We start from the raw sequence: 24805 nt of genomic DNA, 5'->3' as shown, positions 1-24805 counted from the left end.
GTAGGATGAGAGAGGAGGCCGAGATGCTCGACACCGAAAACGACTCTAGTGTAGTGGGACGAGAGAGAGGAGGCCGAGAGGAGGCCAAGATGATCGACCCCGTCGGCTGCGCGGCGAACTGCAGTGTGCATGGAGGCAGAGGACACAAGAAAGCAGTGTGTGCGCCATTGCAGCGTCAGTGCAGTAAGAGGACGACAGAGAGTAGGCCGAAATGAGCGATGCCGGAAACGACTCTAGTGTAGTAGGATGCGGGCAAGGAGATCAAGCGGAAGGGCGTCGGCGTCGAGAGGATCAAATAGGAGGGCTCTGAGCAGAGGACAGAGGAGCTCGACATGGCGGTGTGAGTGCACTAGAATGCTGTTCAAGGAGAGATGAAGCTACGATCGTCGAAACCAAAAACTTACAACACGAATGTTGTGCGAAAATGCGAGATCAGGCTGCTGGTCAAAGGAAATTTCAAACGATCGATCGTGCGCGACGAATCTAACAAAATTCGTCCGGAATAGCTCCAAACGGGGACGCGAAATAAAGAACTTCCGCCCGACAAAACTACGAACCGATCGCTTGAATGAAACCGTAGCATCGAGGTGCATCTTTTTTGTGTAGAGCTTACCAAGAATCGAAGCACCATATTGTAGATCAGAGGGACAAGAAAGAAAGGAGATTAGAGAGAAGCTTATTGGAGGTTGAAGAAGACCTCAAGTAATCACCTCGCATCCCTCCCATCTCCACTCGTGCAAGGGCCCGCTCGCTTGCGCTCGCCTCGGCCTGGCTCGCAAGAAACTGCCGATCTGAGCGTTTCCAGCGAGCCAGGCCTAGAGGTGCTTTAAGTCCCGTGCTATGCAGACCCAACAATATATGTAGCCAACCAAATAGCCTGTTTCCTTCCCACACGGGTCTGATTAGGCCTCATGCAGGCAACCAAACACGCCCTATATGTCTCCTCTCTGTTGAGTTGCCTCTTCCTTGGTTATATTTTCTCTTTGTCATACTTCCGATGCGTGCCCCTTACTAGCACCTACACCTAAGAGTCAAAGGGTATTTTTGCACTTAGTTACTACATGACCCTTACTAGCAGTGAATAAGCATTCAGATGAGGGAAATACACTTTGGTTCTTGGTTGTATATACACCCTATGGGGATTTTTTTAATATTTTAATAAAAAGTCAAAATAGGTAAGAACTATTTTGACAAAACACTCGACTTACTTTTGCACTGATATATAAATGTCGACGAAAAAAAAAACAAAAGTTGACCTCACAACAAAAAAGACAAAATTTATTTGCTATTATAGGTCACTATTCACAATTTGAAAAGAAGTCAAAAGGATATTTTTTTGTGGATTTTATTTCTCACGGGTACAATAGAAGGTCAAGTTTATTTCAAAAATATTTTTAGGAATTTTTGACTTTTTGTTGAATTACTAAATTTTTTTCCATATAGAGTGCATATGTCCCCATAGATCAAAAGTTCCCCTCCTTCAGATGATGCGGATTTTGCATTATGACACGTATTTTTGGCTTTTGGGAGCAAATGCTCCATAATGAACAGTAAAATCAAAATGAATTTTAAAAATTCTGATTTTTTTGTAGATAGTCATATTAGTGTAGCTAGTTTGCTTGAAAATTTTCATGCCATATGGGATAGCAATGGCTCGTCGGTGAGAAAAAAAAAACTAAGTGTAACATTTGGAGGTAACATTCGGCGTTCGACTTGTTTCTTTTGCACATGTCAAAACGCTTAAGTTTTTCCCCTGAAAAATTTACATACACCATTTGAGTGTGACAATGAACACACATAAAATTTTCAATTTTTTTGGACATTTATAAAATCCATTTGTGGCACATGCAAATGGCTCTAAGGTGTGCGGAAATCCATTTACATGTACCATTTGAGTATGTGCTCTCTGGAGTCAAAATGGATTTCCGCATTCCCATCCCCGTTAAAGCATCATGCAAGCCCATGGTCTGTCTATTCCAGAGTGCCCCTCAACAAACTTCAACTTACGTTTACATTGCTAGCTGATAATAAACATAAGATGATATATAGTGATGTCAAACAAAGTCACTATTGTAATATACCCCAGCATATCACCTGTTCGCACATCCCCAGTTCCATTCCTAGTGGAAGCTTTTCGAGTAGGGTGTTTCAGTGCCCAGGCTCATCTGCACCGGGTTAGAAAAAATTCATAAAAATATCAAAATAAATTCAAAAAATTCTATTTTTTTGTATGGTAGACAATTTGATGCGTGAGACCCGCTTCAAATTTCAAGTAATTTGGACATCTGAGCAGCTCTCAGCAAAAAAGCCGGATAAGTAATTTGGACAAATTTAAAGCCGGACAAGTATTCAAAATACCGCTTCGATGCTTGGCCGGTCTGCAACGTGAACCAAATCACTTGAGCTGTTGTTACGGTTCTTTTGGGTTGGTAAGACCAGATCAGAATAGGAGAAAGAGACAACAAAGAGCCGATCCGCTGGTCCAGTTTTAATAACTATGGCTAATCCAGCTTAGACAAGTCCATGATCTGCCTAATCCAGCTTGCCCATCAAGAAACTTTGACTAGTATTGCATTAGTACCTAATAAACATACAATGATACAGATGTCAAACAAAGTCACTATCATCTCATATTATCTTTGCACTATCATTTCATTCCAATTCATTATTTTTTTATTAGAGCAACTGATCAGTAGCATGTCTCATACGACCATTGGCAAAGAAACTAAAGGGCATTGACTAAAGGAAACTAAAAGAGAATTCAACCTTTCTTGGAGAAAAAGCAGTAACACCCGCCATCTGAATCTGAACCCAGTGCAGATTTAGAGAAACTGAAAACTCGCCGTTAGACCCCTATAAGTACCGGCGTGTTAGTTTGTTTAGGTAGGCAAGATATCATCAAGCAAGCAAAGCAAAGATAAACCACAATCTGCAAGCAAGCACGCAAAGCAAAGATGTCTGAACAGGTTAAGCTCATCGGCACATTGGGGAGCCCATTCGTCCACCGGGCCGCTGCCGCCCTGCGGCTCAAAGGGGTGCCCTACGAGCTTGTTCTGGAAGATCTACAGAGCAAGAGCGAGCTGCTGCTGAAGCACAACCCCATCCACCAGAAGGTGCCCGTGCTTCTTCATGGCAGCCGGGCCATCTGCGAGTCCCTCCTCATCATGGAGTACGTCGACGAGGCCTTCGATGGACCGCCCCTCCTGCCGGCCGATCCATATGACCGTGCCATGGCCCGTTTTTGGGCTCAGTTCCTGGAACAGAAGGTGATCTCCTATATCCTCCTACTGTCCATACAAGCTAGCCGCAATCTTTTTGTTTTTTTCGAAAAAAAGATAACCCCGGCTTTTGCATCCAGCGATGCACACATCCATTTTTATTAATTATAGCCGCCATCTTTTCGTGAGCATGCACTTACCCAACATACACTTGATGGACATGCAAGCAGTGCGCGAGGCCGTTCTGGCTGGCCATGTGGCTGGATGCCAGCGAGGAGCAGAAGGGGTTTGTGAAGGAGATGAAGGAGAACCTGGCGCTGCTGGAAGGGCAGCTCCAAGGGAAGAGGTTCTTCAGCGGCGACTCCATTGGCTACCTCGACGTCGCCGCCTGCGGGCCGGCTCACTGGATCTATGCGTTCGAGGAGGTGACCGGGGTGAGCTTGATGGGCGAGAACGAGTTCCCTGCTCTGCGCCGCTGGGCAAAGGAGTATACCGCGAATGAAACCGTGAAGGAGTGCCTACCGACGAGGGAGCAGCTCGTTGCCCTCTTTACCGCGAAGAAGGACATATACAAGATGATAGCCAATGCGATGCTCCATCAGTAGTAGCAACTCGATCGGTGCAATGCAGTGTGCCAGTATAATTGTGCATGTTGTGTGCTAGAATAAAGTTTGTGGAATGGTGATTCCATAATCTACTGGGATGTATTCTTATGTGTGTGTGTGACATCAAAAATTATGAGTGCTTAATATTGGTGCTATATACTGTACTTCGGCTAAGATTTGACCATACTATCTGTAAAATATATATTTGGAGTAAATTGTGTTGAATAGTATTATTCAAAGAGCAATCATATGGTCAAAATTACATAAATTTGGTAGTTTCCCAATTACTTATATTTTGGACAAAAAGTGATGGGACAAACCCCAGACCAGCTCGCTGCTCATCTCCTCTCACTAGCTTGGACGAAGGTGAAAGAAGGAGCACACTGGATTTCTCCGGTGCATAAACGCCTCGGCCGCACGAACGACCTTACTTTACGGGGCACATATCCTGATTCGGCTCATACCATCACCATGGCTCGGCAACACATCGACACCTCGATCAGTACATCAGAGGGCCTTTTATACCTGGCTGCACACACACTAGCACATGCACGCACGCACGCAAGACCCGTCCACCACACTGGCCACCGTTTCTTTTTAGTCTGCATATAAGGTTTAGTCAAAGTCAAGCTTGGTAAAGTTTGACTAATTTTAAATTAAAAAATATCAACATTCACAATACGAAATCAATATTTTCAGATGCATCATGAAATGTATTTTCATATTATATAATTTTAGTATTGTAGATGTTCATATTTTTTAATATAAATTTAGTCAAACTTTATGTAGTTTGACTTTGACCAAAACTTATATGCGGAGTAAAAAGAAACAGAGAGAGTACACGGCCGGCTCACCGACTAACCAACTAATCAAGTCCTACATACATGCACGTCCAGCGATTGTGCAGCTGCACTAACGGCCTCACAACCTTGCTATGCATGTAGCTAAGGGCATGTACAATGGTTGATAAGATAGTCTTATATTAAGTTTTGCATGTAATTTAAAGATGACAAAGAAAAATGTCTATAATGGGTCATCTCTTAGTCTTATCTTGAATAACTAGCAATTCCTAAAAATGTGGTGTGACATATTGTGCTAAGAGATCATCTCTTGTCTTATCTTAAATAAGAGAAGACAAGCCTTCTCTTATGAGTTCTCTCTCCTTCACCTCATCATTTATCCTACGTGGCACTTCTAAGATAGCACCATTGTACATGCCCTAACTAACTCAGTGCGTCATCCACACACAACGCCGACTAACTAAACTCATCCAACTAACAATCTTGCATGTTAAGATTACTACTTACACTTTCCCTCCTAATCCTGACTTGTCATCATTGGAGTTGTCGCAGCTCCCATCATCGTCGTCATCATTACGACCGCGGACTCAACCTGGCGCGCTGAAGCCGGTCGCCACCACCACGAACTCGACCTGGCACATTGACGTATGTTACCATCGTGCCTACTTCTTCATCTTCGACGACATACACCGAGCTCCTTCTTCACCGGCAGCATATGTCTAGCGTCTCTCAGCAAAAACGCCGTCGATGTCGTCGCGCTCAAACGCGAGACTTCCTGGACGCCGCTTCATGGTGTTGCACCGCGCTGCTGCGGCCTCCGTCGCCGCGCAGCACCTCCATGCCGCCACACCGTGCCGCATGTCCGCGGCCTCTGCACCACCACACAGCGCCTCTGCGGCCACCGCGCTCGCCGCAGACTCACCGTGCACCACCTCAGCGTCCGCCATGACAGTTGCAGCGCCGCGCACCTCCATAGGCCGACACACGGCCCGGAGCTTCGCGCAGCCGCCAATGAACACCGTCATCGCCGGCACGCCTCCTACATAGCGAACCATCACCAAGAGAACCAAGCTCATGATACCAAATGTTGGAACCAAGGATTGACAAATAATCACAAGAACACGAGGGAGAAGAATTTTTCCGGGCGACGAACACCCGCGGGGACGGACGCCCGCCCCGGCGACAAACGCCGGGGCCTTTTTCTTCCTCTGTATTCACTTGGCTCAACTCCCTTGGACACATACATGGAGGAACACACGCACACACGCAGCACAACCCCGAAAGAACTCTCACGTTGACGGGGCGCATACCACGATCTGAATGAAGACTACATCTTTTTTAGACTCCTTCTCCTCAGCTCGGCACATACCGTCACCGTGGCGCGGTAACAAACCGACGCACTCTACATCAATACACGAGAGGGCTTTTATAGCCAGGTTTCTGCACACACACTACACGCACGCACGCATTACCCGGCTACCACACAGCCAATAACCAATGCATGCACGCTTCACACCCGGCCACTAACTAACCCACGAACAAGCTCCATACAGCTCCGGCCGCGCGCACGACACGGCTGCCTCCAACAGACTCCAACGGCGGCAACTAACAGCCACAGCGCCCAGCCGGCGTCTAACTACATGATCAAGATTAATGCTGACAAAAAGAACTATATTCAACTGGATTACAGGAATATAGATCATCATCGTCAACTTTATGTATTGTGTGGCACGCAGCCACCTCCTTCCCTAACAAAAGTTTAGGATTCCTCTGCATTTCGCCGCCGCCGTCGCCGGTCCGTCTCGTCTTCAGTGGCCTTAGGGCTATGGCAGCATGGTGTATCCCGGCCCTATCGGCGGCAGGATTTGTTTTTAGATGTTCCTTCAAATTTTGTTAGGGTTTGTGTTGACGGCAGTGGCTTTCTGAAGATGGAATAAGGTTCTCCCCCCTTAGCCCCTGTCCCGGTGGTGTGTCTAGCATCATCGCTGCGCGTGTGGAGGTACGTCTCTGGCGGATCTGTCTTGGTGGATTTGCTCGGATCTGGCCATAGTACGTCTACGTTCATGTGTCTTGAGGTTGAATCCTTCCGGTCTACGTTACTCTTTATCGGCGGCGGTTGTTGTTCTACTGCGCTAGTCCTATGGGGCCTTGACATGACCGACTTTCCGACTGTCTACTACAACAAGTTTTGTCCGGCTCCGGCAAGCGAGGGGCGATGACGGCGGCACGCCTTCAGCTCGGATCCGTTCTTGTAGTCGACGATATGTGGTCTAGGAATCTGAATGTAATTTTTACTATTTCTGGTGTTCGTTGTACCGCCATGACTGAAGATGAATAGATTGAAAGTTTTCTCGCAAAAAAGAGTTTATGTACCATAGTCTGGTAGTAACCATAAAGTTACATAAAAAAAAGGACCCTGATAAGTGCCACAGTGTGGCATGTACTGCAGTTGTAAAGTTTTGAATTTGGAGCAATTGCCGGATTGCCGATCTGCAGTTGGCTCCTTGCCGCAGGGTCGCCCAATGGAGGGATTGAAACATTGGAGATGAGGCGAGGGAGCCGAGTTGGGAAGCAAACACGAAAGGGTGTCCAATTGCTTTGTACTATTGGAAATGATTCTAATTAGCCGGCAGATGTAACACGGGCCTTCTGTCGCCTCCCTTGCTTGACACGTGTCCTGCTTGACCATGCACATCTCTCTCCCTCATCTTTTTTGCAACAACTATTGCAGAACGGTGGCAGCGAACGATGACTGCACCGGTGCTGCGACGCAGCTGGAGATGTGTTGCACTTTTCGCAACACACGCCTTGTTGCAGAAAATTAGGTGTGACGAAGATATTGTTGCAATTTTGGCAACAAGAGTCTTGTTGTAGAAAAATAGGGAAGAAGAGATTGTGCAGCATTATGGGTCTTGCTGCAGGAGATTAGAGAAGAAAAGGTTTTGAATCAAGGGTTTTGTTGCAGAAAATTAGAGAATAGAACGTTTTGCAACTAAGGCCTTGTTGCAAAAAGAACAATGATTAGAATCACCCGACTGATCACGACTATAATTGCGCCACACGTGCAACCGTCAGATACAAGTTTAATCGGACGACATGCAGCCTCTATCAGCCGCCCAAGACCTACATCACTGGACGCGTGCCTCTGCCATTTTTCTGCAACATCATCTAGGTTGCAGAAGTCATCCCGCAACAACGTCTATGTTACAAAAGCATTAAGATGAGAAAAAAATTCTACAGCATCATTTGTGTTGCAGAAGTCCATTCGAAGGCCACACATGTTTCAAAAAAGTTAATGCGAAAAAAAGTCTACAACAAAATCTTTGTTGCAGAAGTTTCCGCAACAAGAGATATGTGCAAACGGTTCCGCAACACTGTCTTTGTTGCAATTGTGAGGAAAGAGTCGGGCCGATGGATGCGCCGGATCAAACGACAGTGAAGGTGGCGGATCTTTGAACATAATCCGCCAGCGGACGCGTAGGGTCGCCCTTGTAGTATGTATCTAGCTTTTTCTTAAGGAAATAAGAGCATCTACAACCGAGCTTCTCAAATGCCCCTAATACGTTCATGCGGATGGCCCGGTCACTGATCCATAAAAAAACTCGACCCAGCTGCACCCCTCATACCGGCTCTATACGTCGGAGCCGACCGACACCCCTCATATTGAACCCATATCTTGGGGGATATAGGGAGGCCCGTACGTGCCCTGGAGCGTCCGCCACGTCGGACCAACCCACTGTGGCCCACACCGTCTCCACACATGTTCCCATAAATACCCCGAAGCCGGACGATCAAACCCTAGTCAACCTTTCTGCTCCACTCGACTTCATTCTCCTCCCCCTCCTCTCTCCTCCCTATCCCCTCCCCTCCGACATGTCTGGGAATGGATCGACAGTGACTCTGACAGTCTGACTCGATCGACTAGGAGAAGTTTGTCTGGCGCCCGACGAGGAGGAGCTAGCGCTTCGCATTCCGCTCAGCTGATCGAGGATGGATCGGGCGGGAGCTCTTCATCCACGGCATCGGCGGCGGCCCAGGTGGGTAGCTATAGCTCCATGGCGCCCCACGGCAGCCCAACATGGTCCCTGCCTGTTCGTCAGGCGGCAGGGGTCCAGCGGTGCCTGGCACCGACAACAGCTGCTCCTCCTGGGCGAGACTGGGTGCTCCTGTCCACAAGGTAGTTGTAGCCCAATGGCTGCCTGTATCAACGCGCAAGGAAGAGCGCGGCGGAGGAGGCCGCCAACTGTTTTGAGTGTGGGTCTTGCAGATCCGCGCCGGAGTCGCTGCCCCCCTCCAGTGACGATGACGAGGCCCTCTGTGACGCCATCCGCCGCTCCTACACGTTCGAGGAGACGGACGCCCACTCACGTCGCCGCAAAAATGTGGCGGCGCTCCGCATCGGGATCCAAGAGTCCTAGCGGTTGGCAATGCAAACGGCGCTCCGCTCAGACCAGGTTCTTGCACCAGTGCCTTGCCAGTTGCATCCGTCCTTCCTGGTGTAGAATTGTGGGATGGAGGCAAGGAGGAGGCAGAGCTACGCTGGCCGCCGCTTGCGAAGAAGAGAGTGCATCGGGATGGGAGGAGGGATCGGGTGAGAGAGTCTGAAAAAGAAATTAGGGTTGCTATGTAGCCGCCAAACACAAGCGACTTTAGGAAAATTCCTAGAAGCCCACAGGTGGGGCCTGTCCGGCTGTGCGTCTGTTCGACAGACGGCTCTGGTTAGTGGGATCACACCACACGTAGCTTTTTTTAGGGAAGCCAAGACTTTATTCCTCGAAGATTACAAAGTTTGGAATACAAAAATGAGCTTTCAGTGGGAGGAGACGTTTTTGTAGACAACAAGGCGCCTACGGTGACTTCATAAATCTCAAGATGATATGCCGGTTCAGTCTCTTGAAGATGTTCATAAAGGTAGGGTGTGTACGTGCATTCATAGAGGTAAATGTATACGCGTACGTATGAGCGTTTTGCGTTTATACTGTGTTAAAAAAAAGAGCCAGTATGCCAGCCTTGCAGGTTCATCCCATGCGTGAGCCGACTCCACGGGCGCGACACGGGCCCAAATAATCCTGACAGGCCAGGTCCCCGTGCGAGCCGGTGCACACGGGCAGCAGGCTTGCTGACGCGTGAGCCGATCGATGATGCTAGTGCGAGCGTGACACAGGCCCCGGACAGCGCGATCGAACCAGCACGGCATGGGGCGAACTAGGTGTGGGCATAAAAACCGACCAACCGAATACCGAACCGATACCGAAACCGAATAAACCGAATTTTCGGTTTTTTATACTGCCACAATTAAATTCGGTTTTTACCTTTAATAACCGAATTTAGATCGGTTGGTTCGGTATTAAACCGATACCGAAACAAAAAGCCGAAGTGCAACGACTTCCTGACTTGTGTACGAGGTTCCCTCCATGCGCTCCCGCGCGTAGCGCCAAACGCTGGCGGTCGCGTGCGCGCGTCCAGCGCTCCAGGCTACGACCACACAACATACCAAGGCCCATGCATGCTCTTTGTCCCACCACGTCCTGACTAGTACGTTTTTAGTCCTTGGCCCACCACTAACTGCAAGGCCCAACGCAACTAGTACTTCTAACGACCGGATGGAGTGTTCAGCGTATTTGTTTAGTCCCACATCGCTTGCGATACTCAAGGTGGCAATGCGCTGGGTGATATAAGACCGTGAGGTGCTCATTTCTTAGACTAGAAGCGCTCGCTGCCGCGCTGTAAGCAGTGTTCGGTAATAAACCGAAAACTGAACCGAAGTATCGGTTAACCGAAAAATCGCTTAGCAATCTTGGCCTGCTATTTTCGGTTTTTAGTTTTCAATACCGAATTTAAAAATAGACCGAACGGTATAAACCGAATTTTCGGTTTCTACCGAATGCCCACCCCAGGGCGAACAGTCCTGATAGGCCAGCCCAGTGCCCACCTAACGGGATAGAACCATCCCGCATGGGGCCGAAGTCGGAATTTCCTATTTGCCGCTCGTTGCCGGAGAAACGCACAGGCGAGCGGCGAACCGACGCGACTGGGCCGGCCCATTTGAGTAGATCGCGTTCGCACTGCCCCATCCGGTTTTTTGTTTTTTCTTTTTCTTTGTGGTCAGGCTTTTCTTTTTCATTGTTTTCCATTTTTGCCGTTATCTTTTTTTAATTTATTTTCTCTTTTTCCAGAAATGTTCAGGTACTGACAAATGTTTCTTTTTTCAAATTTTGTTCCTAAATTCAAAACAGTTTCTTATTTTCAAAATATTTCTGTTTTCAAATTTTGTTCAGAAATTTCGAAAATTGTTCGTGTCTTTTCTAATTATTTTTTCAAAACAATGTTCACGAATTTCTGAACATTTTCATTTTTGTTTTCTTTTTACTTTATTTTTTATTTTCAAGTTAATTTTTATTTTCGAACTTGTTTGAAAATTTTGAAAATTATTCAGATTCAAAAATATGTTCTCATTGTGAAATTTGTTTACAAATTCACAAAAATGTTCGTGTTTCAAAAAAAATTCAGAATTTCAAAAAATGTTTCTCGTTTCAAAATTTTGTGCATAATTTCAAAAAATGTTCTCGTTTTCAAAACTTGTTCACAAATTCAGAAATTGTTCGGGGAGTTTCAAATAATGTTCGGGCTTTCAAAATTTGTTCAGAATTTCAAAAAAATTCCCATAAAAAATTTGTTCACAATTTCGAAAAATGTTCTCGTTTCCAAAATTTGTTAACAAATTCAAAAATTGTTCAGGGAGTTTCAAATAATGTTCGGGCTTTCAAAATTTGTTCAGAATTTCAAAAATGTTCCCATTTTTCAAAAAAATTGTTAACAAATTCAAAAATTGTTCGGGGAGTTTCAAATAATGTTCGGGCTTTCAAAATTTGTTCAGAATTTCAAAAATGTTCCCATTTTTCAAAAAAAAATGTTAACAAATTCAAAAATTGTTCGGGGAGTTTCAAATAATGTTCGGGCTTTCAAAATTTGTTCAGAATTTCAAAAATGTTCCCATGTTTCAGAAAAATTGTTAACAAATTCAAAAATACTGTGGTTCCTAATTTTTGTTTGCTTTTTTGAAAAATGTTTGAAATTCCAAATTTTGTTTGTGTTTTTGAAAAATGTTCACGTTTTTAAAAGAAAGATTCGGAGCTTCTAAAAATACGCCTACATTGCCTTGTTCGTGTTGCTACAGCACATGTTTGATCTGCCCCTCCCCGAAGTTCTTTTATTATTTCGCGGTGCAGAGCATTCACGAACACGCCATCAGCTCGAGTGGCTAACTACAGGCATTCAGCAGCCACAAGTCGTGAGGTCGATCCCCCGCGGGGCGCTCAATTTTTTGCCACATCATGTTGTTCGCTCGCTGCAGTGCCGCTAATGGGCCGGCCCACTCGGTGGTTCCCCCTGTGCGTTTCGGCGGCAATTTGACGCAAAATGCGACACATAGGACCTCTTGCCGAAGTCATCGACAGGCTTCTAGCCTCCCTATAGTGCGCGGGGCAACGCGTAACAGGGTCATCACAGGTGCGACCGAAACTGCCTGATGATTGTGGCCCTATGCGACCCTGCGGTCCACCCATAATGAACTGTCGGGGCAGGTCGGCCTGGTGCTTGCTGGCCGAGCAGATCAGACGGCACAAAGAGCCCCCCACGACAGGCCGCATCCTTAATAGAAGTAATAGCATAGTCTCTCCTGGTTCTTAAAAACTTTATTCACACAAAACTTGACAAGAACTTATGAGATAAGTTAGTATAAATTAATTCAAAACTTTAACATTCTCTATTTTAGCAAATTATTAAAATTATAATTAAAAATTGCACACTAAATGTGTCCATATATTTAATATTGGTATCCACCAACAGAAACACTAAATAAGCAAGCATAAGCAAACAATGTAATTATGACAGCAAACTATCAAAACAAAATAGTCTGTAAAGGAAAAAATAGTCAATAAACAAGAGAACTGTACAAAGAGAGACTAGAAACCGAGACCCAGCAAATATCAACTCTTGTGTGGAGATCAAGCAGGTATTAACGTGAAAATACCTTTGCCGACATGTCGTTGGATGCCACGTCGAACTTAGATTGTCATTTTTTTGTCCTATTTGGGTCCGTTTCTTGTCTTGACTGCTGAAAATTCTTCTAAAACTCTAGGGGAGCATTAATTCAATATCATGTAACATACTTCACGAAATATTTTTACCATTTCAACCTTTTGTTGAGAATTTTTATTTTGTTAACTATTTCCACAATCCAGGTGCATATTTTTGGTTGAAATAGATGAACATTCAGCACAAATGATATAACATTTTTTTTCTAAGAAGTGTTATTTTGCACTGAGCATTTTTTCCCCTAGCTATCCTTTCAATTGTGTTGAATCATGGGGACACTTGTAGTTTAAGAAAAGTTGTGCCATGTTCACAGTTCTTGCTTCACCGATTTCCATATTTGTACACCCTCCTTCTATGTATATAGGGTCTAATGCGTTTTTTAAGGCTAACTTTGACCAAGCAATAATATATGGCATACAAGTTAAACAAAGCACACCCTCAAATTCGTACGTACAAGAAGCTTCTAATGATGTAATTTTCACATTATATATTTCATATATTATTAATCTTATCAATAATCAACGGCAACCTCAAAAAATGTACTAGGCCCTATATATATGGAAGGAGGGAGTATCATTTATATGGGCTCTTAATTAATTTGAAGATGTCATCTTTGATTGACAAAACGATACAAATGTGTCATGTTTTGGATTGTACAATTTAGAACTGTGTGGCTCTGAATTTTCACACCATGTTATAACACACCTTCTCTTTATAAACATGTGCTATTAGAATAACACAGCAAAGTAAACTAGCCACCGAAAGAAAAACTTTTTAAGGTAGAAAGGCACAATCAGGAAAATACGCAGGAGCTCTTTGGTGCTCCACACCCCTGTACAAATATTAAACTTAAAAAATACCAAAGAATCAAAAAAAAATCTGAAGGGATATCAAACCTGGGTTCCCAATCTATTCTCTTGTGAAGTTTTGTGAAATATACCAGGAAATGTATCCGTGGCGAAGGAAATATTGTCCGAATAAAAATCCATCCAAACAGTCTTTTTTCATACATAGAATTTTTTATTTTATCTTTTTTGCCACGGATACCTTTCCTGATATATTTTTCATGAAATTTCACACGAAAGTAGATCGAATCCCCAAGTTTGATATTCCAAAATCCCAGTTTTTATTTCAATTTTCTCAGTTTTTATTTCAAATTTCTCAATATTTGGAGCACCTAGGTGCTACAAATCCTCTTCCGGCACAACAGGACGTACTACTAGTACTAGTGGTGTTGGGAGCAGCTATGTCTCACCCGCAGCAAGACACAAGCTCGTCTGGCATCAACATCCATACTAATGGGCCGGCCTAAGTAGCTTCACGCAGGTTAATTCGTTTCCCTTCTCTGTTTTTTAATTTTTTTATTTTGTTCCTATTTCCAAAATAATCCAAAAAATATAATAAAAATTCAAAAAATATATAAACCACAAATTTGAAAAGTTCTAATGCAATGTAAAAGTATAGAGGTTGCATATTCAGATCGGAGGGAGTAGCGTAATTTTTTAAAATGATGATTGTATCGAAAAAACAAATTGAGACATTTAAAAAGAGTTCACACGTTTCCAAAAATATTTCACGATTAAAAAATGTCGACCCATTTCAAAAATATTTTAGTGACATTTAGAAACAATATTTATACAATGTACAAAAATATTTCGTGTAGTTTTAAAAAATTCATATCAATTCAAAAAATGTTTCCATGTGTATTTGGTAATTGTTCAACACGTATTCAAAAGATGTATTTGAAAAATGTTAATCATGTATTGGGAAAATGTTAAACACGTATAAAAATGTATATGATGTATAGGAAAATGTAAAATTTGTATGAAAAAAGTAGACATGTGTTAAAAGGATAAGGAGGAAAAGAACAAGAAAAGAAGAAAAAACTGGAGAAAACAGTACAAAAAAAGGGTGAAAACTGAAGAAAGAAACAAAGAAAATCAAATAAACCTGAAGAAAAAAAAGACAAAATAAATATATCTCACTTGTCATATGGGAAGAGCTACCGTATGACAAGTGAGACATATTTATTCCACTCGTCCCATACGCATAGCTAGGGACCTAACTCGAATAGTACATGCCAAGAAGAATTAGTTGAGCATGCCGAATTGAACTGACACGCTGGTCTATCAGTAGCGCATTTCGGTGTGAACTGAATTAATCTACTACTACGTACCAGCTACAAGTTCCCACAAATTTGTACTAGTTGCTGAAATTTACACAACAGCATCACCTCAAAAGTGCAGAACAGAGAAAAGAACAGCACATGCCATGAACATGTTCTGGCGTTAAATGATAACTGCAGTTCCAAACAATCGGCTGCTTGCAGTTTGTAGAAGGTTCGATCCGAGAAGAGAACCGAGTTCTAGATTAATTTCACCTGAAAATTTTCTTTTATAAAAGGCACAATCTGAATATCTGGCTGCTTTCCAGTCGTACTCCAATCTGATATAGTACTAGTATAACGGTATAACCCAGACATGCATTTCTGGCTGCTTTTCATGTCACCCGTCGGCATTCGAGCTATACCTGAGACTTGTCAAACTAGACGACTCCTTATCCTCGCTGAATGCCTTCTGAAGCAAGTCCTGCAGCTCATGGAACCTCCGCTTCCTCTCGGTGGATGTGTCTCTTCCGATGGAATCCAGCTCAGATTCATCATCCATGATCTTCTTCAGCACATTCGAACAACATGGGAAGAAGCGTTTGCCGAGTTGGACTGGTAGACAGGAAAATATTCAACCCACAGACAATTGGATTTTCATTTATTTTTCGAGGAAGTTCAGTACAAGAGCCGACTAAACAGGCCCAAGGAGACAGCAACGAAAGTAGAATACAGCTGGGAAAAGATTATTGGATCTCAACTTCAGCTGAACAAGCTTTCTTATTCAGAATGTTACACAGCAGATTAGCTAAAGAAGTGAATATTATTAGGCTGAAAATATAAATAATGTAGAAGCGCGGTGGTTATACAAAGGCAGGCTGTGCCTCACCTGTTTTGGAGAGGGCTCTCAGCCGAGTCAAGTGTGCATCGTTCGTTTCGAAAGAAAATTCATTTAGATCAACGGTTGGCCATCGTATCTCCAGATGTGGATTTGGACTAGAATCAAAAGTAAATTCCAAAGTACCATTCACTTGAGGAATTTCCATTGCTACTGTTGCCTCAATCGGAAAGAGTATTTTCATCAAAGAACCTGCATTGCAAGGAAATAATTGAGTGAAAACACAACTTCCAAGAGAAGATAAAAGTAGCACATTTGCAAGTTGCACAAGGAGAACTTCACTCCACATGCAAAACACCACCATGTGCAAACCATAAAAACCGGGTAATTTAAAAAACTTTCGTTTTTAGATGATATTACCTCAGTTTTCAAAGGTACAACAACTTTCCACATAGACCGTCACCGGCCATTTCAACAGAAACTCATTCTTCTCCAAGTTGTGCTTTTCTTTCAGCTTGCTCTAGTATCTCAATGCATAACCGATCTTGAGGAGACGATTTCCCTTTTTCAGTAACCCCAAAGTAATCCCTATGTTTTGTGAGTCTTTTTGAGATTTGAACTGCTGTTCTTCCATCAAATGTAAGATCGGAAGGCCGAGCACCCTTGGTTAAAAGAGAAGCAAGAATTTTGGGATCTCTTCGCCTGGCAGCAATGTGAAGAACAGTATAACCTCTAGGATTTCTATGATTAACATCTGCAAGTGTGATGTCCAAAATTTCTGTTATGATCTTTGAGTCACAATGTTCAACAGCATAGTGCAACGCAAACGCATCATCAAGATTAGTCTGCCCTTCCTGGTGCAGGATCGTCGCTACCTCCGCATCATTACTGTCAAGAGCTTGGAGTATCCTTCTTACATGTTTGTTAGGAAATCCCTTGTCTTCGGCTGAAACTAACCCAAGACTTAGGCGTGAATCAGCAATTTGCTTGATAATATCTGGAGGCAATGCTTTCTCAAGAGTAATCATGTCAAGATTTGACCGAACTACCATCTCAAGGCATCTCTCGAGAAGTTTCATGCATGATTTATTGCATAAGTTTGCAACAGATAAGATCAATGGAAGGTTATCAACTTCAACATCATCAAGGACATCAAGGAGACGCCACTGCATGGAAAAGACGTGGCTTAGTATTGGCTATTTAAAAACGCAAAACACTATGATAGTAAAATGTTACAAGTAACAACCCGACACGAATTATCATCACATCATAGATACACAAGTCAGAACTTTCAAAACAAAAATACTAAATAAAAATCTGAAAAAGCAAAATTTTAAGCAACGCCCTGTCTAAAAATTTCTAGAATGTGTAGATGCACAGATTGATGATTATTTACCTACAAAAAGGGGGTCCCCTATTTAAATACTCTCTCTTGAGAGAATATTCATTGGTCCTAATGGAAAATGAGGAGTTATTGAGCTAATATGTGCATAGGTATTAGGAATCTTAGTTCTTAGGTACTACTATAATTAATTAATTATTGTTTGTTGGGATAATTCACTTCTCACACAAACTGACATTCGAAACTTTAGTAAGTGAAAAAACTAGATGAATATTATTGTCACGGACTTGTTGCAAATACTTCGGGGGAAAACTGCTGTATTTATATGCTATCATTTTTGCTCTACATGTATTAGCTGTTGGTATTCATGGAGCCTAGATTTGGATAGTATGACCCAAGCATGTTTATCATGAACAGTTTTTTTTCTCGAATACACCTAGAAGAGCAGCATTTTCATGCTTTAAACAGTTACCTTTCCTTTTTCCTATAAAAATTCAAAACAAGAATCCCTGAAATATCATCAAAATGACACAGCGCTGGAGCAACCAATTGCATGATTTGCATCATCAACACATTTAAGCGGACAGGTTTTGAAACTGGGACACCAATTTACGCCACCACATGCACAGACAACTCAATTTATTTCCATTCCTACATCAAACTGAGCCAGGAATGGGTCTTGATTCTTGAACCTAAACGGGCGTTGCACCCTAGTAGGGAGCTCCAAACAAGTCAACATGCCCCATGAATAAAAAACTTGACCAATTTAATGAGTACCATATATTCAGCACAAATGTAATGCTTATCGATGTTTTGTAAAAGCATTGAAATTAAAGAATTTTAGCTAGAATAATATGATATGGATCTATCCCATTCGGCTGAAATATAGCATTGAAACATCTGATAAATACACATCCCATTCCCACCAAGGACAATAAATGTCTGATATGAAGAAATCATCGCAATGGAGAAGGGGGGGAAGAGGTGGACCTGGAAGAGGTTGGTGAGCTTGGCAATCTGGAAGGTGGATGCGGCAAAGAGGACCTGCACCATGAAGGAGATGACGGGGTGGCAGCCGACATGCGTGCAGCCATCTACATCAGCGCAGACGCACACCGACTTGGGAAGGTCGCCGACGCAGCCGGTGTACAGGTACTCGAGCACCAGCTGCAATGACTCGTACCCGACCTCCATCTTCTCACCCAGAAGCTCGCGGAGGTCCAGCCGGTTGCCCTTCACGGCAGCGGCACGGCGCATGAAGAAATCATGCAGGAAGGGACTTCGTGCGCAGAGCATGGGAAGGTGCACAGGCAGGTCGGGCGCGTCGGGCACGACGATGTGCATGTCAACAAGGAAGGCGAAGACATCCGGCGAGCGGAAGACGGCGGCGAGGTTGTCAGATAGGCGGCAGAGCGCCTCCAAGTTCATGTCTGCCATGAAGATGCCATCGGAGCTGGAGAAGGTGGTGGTGAAGTGACTGGGAGGATCCTCCATTGGTGCTGAGGCTGCGGCACGTGACTTGACAGCCCAGTTGGTGAGAAGGTTCTGTTTTGTGCTTCCATCACAATTTGAACAAAAATTCACCAATTGCATATTGATTGTAGGATTTCTCGGATGACTAGTTACAACAGACCTCGCATACTCTATATGAGCAGCTACACCCCCAAATTTTACGGATATCCCTTTAAGGTTTGGCATATGCTCGATGCGGATAAGTTGATGTTGGTCCATTCGGGGGGTGGCATTGAAACCTAGCTTGAGCTTCCAGAGATTAGGCATTGCTTGCGCCTCAAATTTTAGACACGCTATACCACTCGTGCAAGTCAACTTGAAGTACTTGAGAACTGAGAACCCGTCTGCCTTGTTGAAGATGATCCTTTCAATGGGCGCACGCCGCACATACAGAGACAGAGCAGTGAGGGCAGGCAATCCTCTCAGAATATCAACCCAACTAATCTGCAGTTCCACCACTGCAATCTTCAGAATGCACAGGTGGCTAAGTTCTTTAATCCACTTAGGAATTCGGGAAAATGTGATGCAGCTGTGCGGCGAGCATTCAAATCTCTGGAGAAGGGGGAGAGGTTCCAAGTCATCCCAGGAAATTATTGCTTTTGAGGCGCCAGGAATCACCGATGAGCCATGAGACATTACTATAGTTTTCAGGTTACCATGCCCTCCGATCAAATGAGCCAGAGCTTCCACGCCCAGAAGTGAAGGAATACACGACATGTTAAGATGAAGATCCTGCAGGTAGTTCAGCTTGCCAAGGCTCCACAGACTGATGACTGAGTCAGTCATGCTGCCTATCCAATCCAGCAGATTTGTGTCAACCGGAAGAGTCAGGTGCAACAAGTGTGGGAGATGTATAATATCCCATGGAACAGCAGTGACTCTTGTTGCATCCATAAGATCGAGCGTTTTCAAACATTGCAGCCCTCGTATACTGTTTGGTAGTTTTATGCAGATATCACTTGTGATCTTCAAATATCTTAACTGAAACAGCTCTGAAATGCCAGTGAGGTCTATGGGGTCATGGGCGCCACAATGACCAGATAGTTGAAGGTTTAGGACACGGAGAACCTTGAAGTCTCTAACACAAGGCATACACTTGAATAATCCAAAAAATCTGAGTGACCGAACTTGTGACCTTGTGATGTTTTCTGGTGTCTTGGCATATTTTGCATCACCAAAGATGAGAGATAGACGACGAACCTTATGGGAAAGTGCTATATTTTTTCAATTGTAGTCTACTACCACAATGAAATTCTCTTCTGCAGACTTTTTTGCAATAAGATCACGTACTACGTCATGAACTGTACAGGACAACACCTTATTGTTGTAGTTGATATATAAAGGTTGAATGAATCTTCTATCAACAAGCGCATCAAAATAGATTCCTGCAGTTTTCTCTGTCGTTTCTTTATCTTGCTCTTTCCCTTTTCCTGTAGCAACAAACCCTTCAGCCACCCATTGCTTCACCAGATCATCCTTCCAGATTATGGAGCCCTCTGGATACATATGAAAATACAGCAAACATGTCTTCAGATGCTGAGGAAGATTATTGTAGCTAAGGTTCAGTACTTTTCTCGTTCTTTCCAAGGTAGAACTTGACCAAGAATGGGACCTCAGTGAATCACACATGTATGCCAGCAAATCAAGTGCTAATCCTGTCTGTTGGTTTGCCAAATGACTAGCTATATTGATTGTTGCTAGCGGCAAACCACCACATATATCAACAATTTCATTTGAAACTTGTTTGAATTCTTCAGGACAGTCACTTTCAGAACCAAAAAGTCTGTTAAAGAATAGCTTTCTTGAGTGATCGTCGTCAAGAGGTTTCATCTCGAAAACATGCTCCCAGTGATCACAGCAACATGTTAATGCAACATCTTCAATCTGTGTGGTTATTATTATTCTACTGCCATGGCTTCCCTTCGGAAAAGCACATTTAATAATATCCCATGCTGATGCATCCCACAAGTCATCAATGACTATTAGATACCTGCATGCCAAGAATTCACGCATATCAGATATACTGTGCCAGGATAATAGTAAAAACTGAAGTTTGCTGGGTTAACATAAACTAGAATAATCCCGCAAAAAAAACATAAACTAGAATAAAGAGACTGGGTTAACAGTGCCTTTTATCTTGCAGATGTTTGCTGATATTAATGTCGCTGATGCCAAGTTCATTACAATTGGCAGGTAGTGGCTGCTTCTTCTTATGGAGTTGCAAGAACAGGTTGTGAAGAAGGCTCTTCATATCAGGCTTTTTGGACACTCGAATGAAAGCTCTGCAATCGAATTGCATCCCAATTCTTTTGTACAGCACTTTGGCAAGTGTAGTTTTACCCAGACATCCCGATCCAAGGACAGATACCACCTTGAGCTGCTGCTGATCTGCAGCAACATCAGCTACCAGTGAGTTGATAAACTCATTCATACGGCCATCGATTACAACATGATCATCGGTTTCTTCATATGGCATTGGAAGCATACGGCCATTGGACAAGAATGTATGTCTCCTCAAGTTGCTGCAACAATGGAGCTTATACCTGTCATGCCGTTCAATTGCCTCCTGGACATAGATCCTGAATTCTGATATTGTTTCCGCAATCTTGGACTTTTTGGGAAGAGGAGGGACAACAGTAACATGAATGCGTTTGCTGGTCCTGACACCATGTTCTGACACTTGCGCAATGTATGTGATCTGTCTGTGCCACTTGAGCCTCTTCTTTATTATCTTCTTTTTATTCTTCTTCCTCTTCTTATTTTTGTTGAAATGGTCAGGTGGCACACATAATAATAAGCTGTCAATGTAATCCTCCATGTCATAAGACAGTTCGCGTGCCTCATTCATCCAGCACATGGCCATCGGGGGAGGGTCCTCAACCTCTAAAAGTTCATCAAGGTAGGAGCTTATCTCTTCAAGGTCATCTTTGAGAAGGTGCATCCCATCCTTCACCCTCTTGGAGGAGCATTCCTGAGGAGATGAATAAGCTAGCAGCAGCATGTCCAGCTTCTCAACAAGGGCTCTCATGGCGCCCAACGAAGCACTGATCACCCAACAATGGTCCTGGAGGAGCTGGAACTTGTCGGGGTCGGCCTGGAGCCCGGAGAGAGCATTCATGTCCCAGCCAGTGCCGGTGGCCGAGTAGCTGCCAGTGAAGCTGGTGGTTTCGTCCTGGAGACTCACAGATTTAATGTCCGAGTAGCTGCCTGTGAAGCTGGTGGCTTCGTCCTTGATCCTGAGAGAATTCATGTCCGAGTAGCTGCCAGTGAAGCTGAGTGCTTCGTCCTTGATCCTGAAAGGTTTCATCTTCGAGTAGTTGCCGGTAAAGCTGGCGGCTTTGTCCTTGATCCTGGGAGGTTTCATGTCTGAGTGGCTGCCAGTGAAGCTGGCGGCTTCGTCCTTGACCCCGAGAGTAGTCATGTCCGAGCTGCTGCTCCCGGCGAAGCTGGCTGCTTTGTCCTTGATCCCGAGAGTGTTCATGTCCGAGCTGCTCCCGGCGAAGCTGGCCGCGTTGGTGTGGGGCTGTGCCCTGGTGCCCATGCTGACACCAGAGGAGAGGCTATTACCGGGGGCAGCGGCGTGCAGGCCGGGGAGCCCCTTGAGCATGCTGAGGTCAGTGTGTCGGTGCGTGACGGGGTTGATGCCCATCTGGAGCAGCTTCTTGCGCAGGTTCGTGTTCCAGTAATTCTTGATAAAATTGCCTGTTCTCCCCGGCAAATGAGTCGCGATCGCCGACCACCTGTTTAAAGTTCAATTCGTAAGCATTCAGCAGCGACACAGTGTGGCTTGACACCGGAGTTGGAGAAGAAGAAAGATATCGACAGACACAACAGAGAATAATACACATACTTGTTCCCGTGAATGGAGTGGAGGTGTATGATGGTTTTCTCCTCATCGTCGGTGAAGGTTCCGCGCTTGATGTTGGGGCGGAGGTAGTTGGTCCAGCGGAGGCGGCAGCTCTTGCCGGAGCGGTTCAGGCCGGCGCACTGGGGCAAGGTTCGCCAGTTGCCGCCGTTGCCATGCCTCTGGAAGTAGTTTATGAGCAGTATATCCTCCTCTACCGTCCACGGGCCCTTCTTCACGCCGGCGACACCGGTGGAGGATGGCGACCGACCCATTGATTATGTGTATTCTTCAATGCTACACAACGCCAGTCGCTGAGAGATTTTGCAATGGAGCGGGGGACGCACCTATGAAAATTTTACTAGCTTTCAGCCTTTGCTCTCTCTCCCTCCCTCCCTCTCTCTCTTTCTCTCTCGCTCCAAGCTGGTTCTAACCATTTATTTATTATCACTCCTTAGTCTAGTAGACACACACGTTCTCTATTTACTCGGAGTAAAAAGTGGAATATTTGTAGCGTTGTCTTTGAACATTTGATTCCATGATATACTGCGCATAGATTTTTTTTAAGTCAAATTTCATCAACTTTGATCAGGTTTATAGAGTGTACAATATCAAACCAGTACCATTAGATTCATTGTGATATATATTTTTATAGTGAATGCATATGGTATTACTATTATTGATATTTTTCTTTTTGACTTGGTAAAACTTTACAAAGTTTGACTTTTGAAGAAAACTGTATCCACTACTATGGGACGGAGGGAGTATAAAGTGCACTTCCTCCGTCTAAGTTTATTGAAACCCCTTGTATTTTGGGTCAATGCGTACCATTTGCATGACTAACAAAACATGATTTATATCCTACAAAAGATATACCATTGTACTGTATTCAAAAGAGGATTCTCATCATATAATAGTTGTGACATATTATTTATATTTTATTAATTAAATATATGATCAAAATATAAATACAAGGAGACCTAATAAAAGCATCTCAATCCCAACCCATCAAACTGCCCTCATATGTTGCGGGTGGGCAACCTGGACAGGAGAGAAAAAAATCGATATCTAACTAGAGCCCCCTAAATTGTTCTCGTATGTACATGTTATCCGCAAACCCTCACATTGAGTCCATATGTGGAGAAAATTAGGTAGTCCATCACGTCAGAGGCAACCCACCTCGAATCACGTTATCCCTTTCTCTTCATCCTCACCAATCATACACATGTGGCCAGGCAATTTGAGGGCATGGTTGGGTATATAGACAAATGAGGATTGAAAGCGAACTATGAAAGGCCAAATAGGCCAGTCCATCATATGAGCCACCAAATTAGAACCCGAGAGAATATGCTCTTGAGGATATGCTCTTTGCGCAATGATTGTGCTGACTCAGTGCAGAAGGTGTTCTCTGCATTTAGTCTAGCTAATGGACTGTTCTTTTCCTACCATCATTGTAGGAGTGGGGCCCACCACCACTCCTTGTCGGGAATTAAATAGCTGGGCCAGCTCACGTGCTTGGCCCCTCTCTCTCTCGTCGGCTTTTGCAATTTAGTTGTCCCACCACAAGGTATAGAAAGATAAAGAAAGCATTTGCAATCGAGTTGTCCCATCACAAGGAAAAAAGAAATATTGTTTCTACACTCTCTCCGATCATTCAAAGCTATTTATCACACTAATTCACGTGAGCCTATCTTGTTTCGAAAAGTTGCAATTATCGTGAGCGTGCCATGTTACAAAAAACTGCAGTGGTTATGAAATGATTTTGATTCACTGATTGCTTAAGGCCTTGTTCAGTTGAGTGTGGATCCGAGAGGATTGAAGGGGTTTGAGGAGGATCAAAATACGTCCCAATCCTCGCCAATCCCCTCCAAACCTCTCGAGGAGAGGAGATGATTGAAGGGGTCTGAGGAGGATTTAAACCCCTTGTAAGTCAAAATACGTCTCAATTCTCGTCAATCCTCTTGGAGAGGATTAACCGAACAGAGACTAAAGGTTTCAGATCTCCAAATGTGTTTTTCCTATGAATTATTGACTTCATTTTTAAAACTTTTTACATATTTCCAAACATTATATCGCAATGAATCATCGAATGTTACAAACGTGAATTTGTTTCAATTCCGTTCCAATATGTTTTTACACGTATCTCACTTATTTGATTAGAATTTAGTAACTTTTTCAATATTTTAACAAAAAATCATTTATTTTGAAATTTTTCTTGTGAAATTTCATACAAAATTATCAACAAAGTTGCAATGATTGTTCACATCAATTTCAGAAACATTCAGACATATGTCAATTAATTTCATAACCATTCAACACACAATTCACATGAATTTAAATTATCTATTCACATTTTCAATTATAAAGTGTTACAGAGTTTTGTTGGAATATGACAAATAATTAACAAAATTGTGTAAAACCTAAGAAATGTTTCTAAGTTGGTTG

General features: G+C 43.6%; 2 protein-coding genes and 1 pseudogene across 2 annotated transcripts; 1 reads left to right on the top strand and 2 right to left on the bottom strand.

Moving 5' to 3' along the window:
* The first annotated feature begins 2917 nt into the window (after positions 1-2917).
* Positions 2918-3987, top strand: LOC123152522 (probable glutathione S-transferase). The gene is made up of 2 exons (XM_044572048.1): positions 2918-3266; positions 3449-3987. Exons 1-2 carry the CDS (start codon positions 2955-2957, stop codon positions 3821-3823), a joined length of 687 nt encoding a protein of 228 aa, XP_044427983.1. The 5' UTR covers positions 2918-2954; the 3' UTR covers positions 3824-3987.
* A 1064-nt stretch (positions 3988-5051) lies between these two features.
* On the bottom strand, positions 5052-6004 carry LOC123146870 (uncharacterized). Its single transcript, XM_044566141.1, has one exon. It carries the CDS (start codon positions 5697-5699, stop codon positions 5343-5345), a length of 357 nt encoding a protein of 118 aa, XP_044422076.1. The 5' UTR covers positions 5700-6004; the 3' UTR covers positions 5052-5342.
* Positions 6005-15355: 9351 nt separating this feature from the next.
* Positions 15356-22766, bottom strand: LOC123148999 (disease resistance protein RGA5-like; annotated as a pseudogene).
* Positions 22767-24805: the final 2039 nt, after the last annotated feature.

This window comes from Triticum aestivum, chromosome 7A (assembly GCF_018294505.1).
Source record: "Triticum aestivum cultivar Chinese Spring chromosome 7A, IWGSC CS RefSeq v2.1, whole genome shotgun sequence".
NCBI lineage: Eukaryota > Viridiplantae > Streptophyta > Magnoliopsida > Poales > Poaceae > Triticum > Triticum aestivum.
The sequence above is the reverse complement of the archived record's forward strand: the minus strand, read 5'-3'. Positions and strand labels throughout refer to the sequence as shown.

Bases quoted from the DNA above. Each gene is read 5' to 3' on its own strand.
- LOC123152522 (XM_044572048.1), top strand. From the start codon at position 2,955: ATGTCTGAACAGGTTAAGCTCATCGGCACATTGGGGAGCCCATTCGTC. The intron at 3,267-3,448 runs GTGATCTCCTAT...ACATGCAAGCAG, and splicing joins CTCAGTTCCTGGAACAGAAG to TGCGCGAGGCCGTTCTGGCT.
- LOC123146870 (XM_044566141.1), bottom strand. From the start codon at position 5,699: ATGAGCTTGGTTCTCTTGGTGATGGTTCGCTATGTAGGAGGCGTGCCG.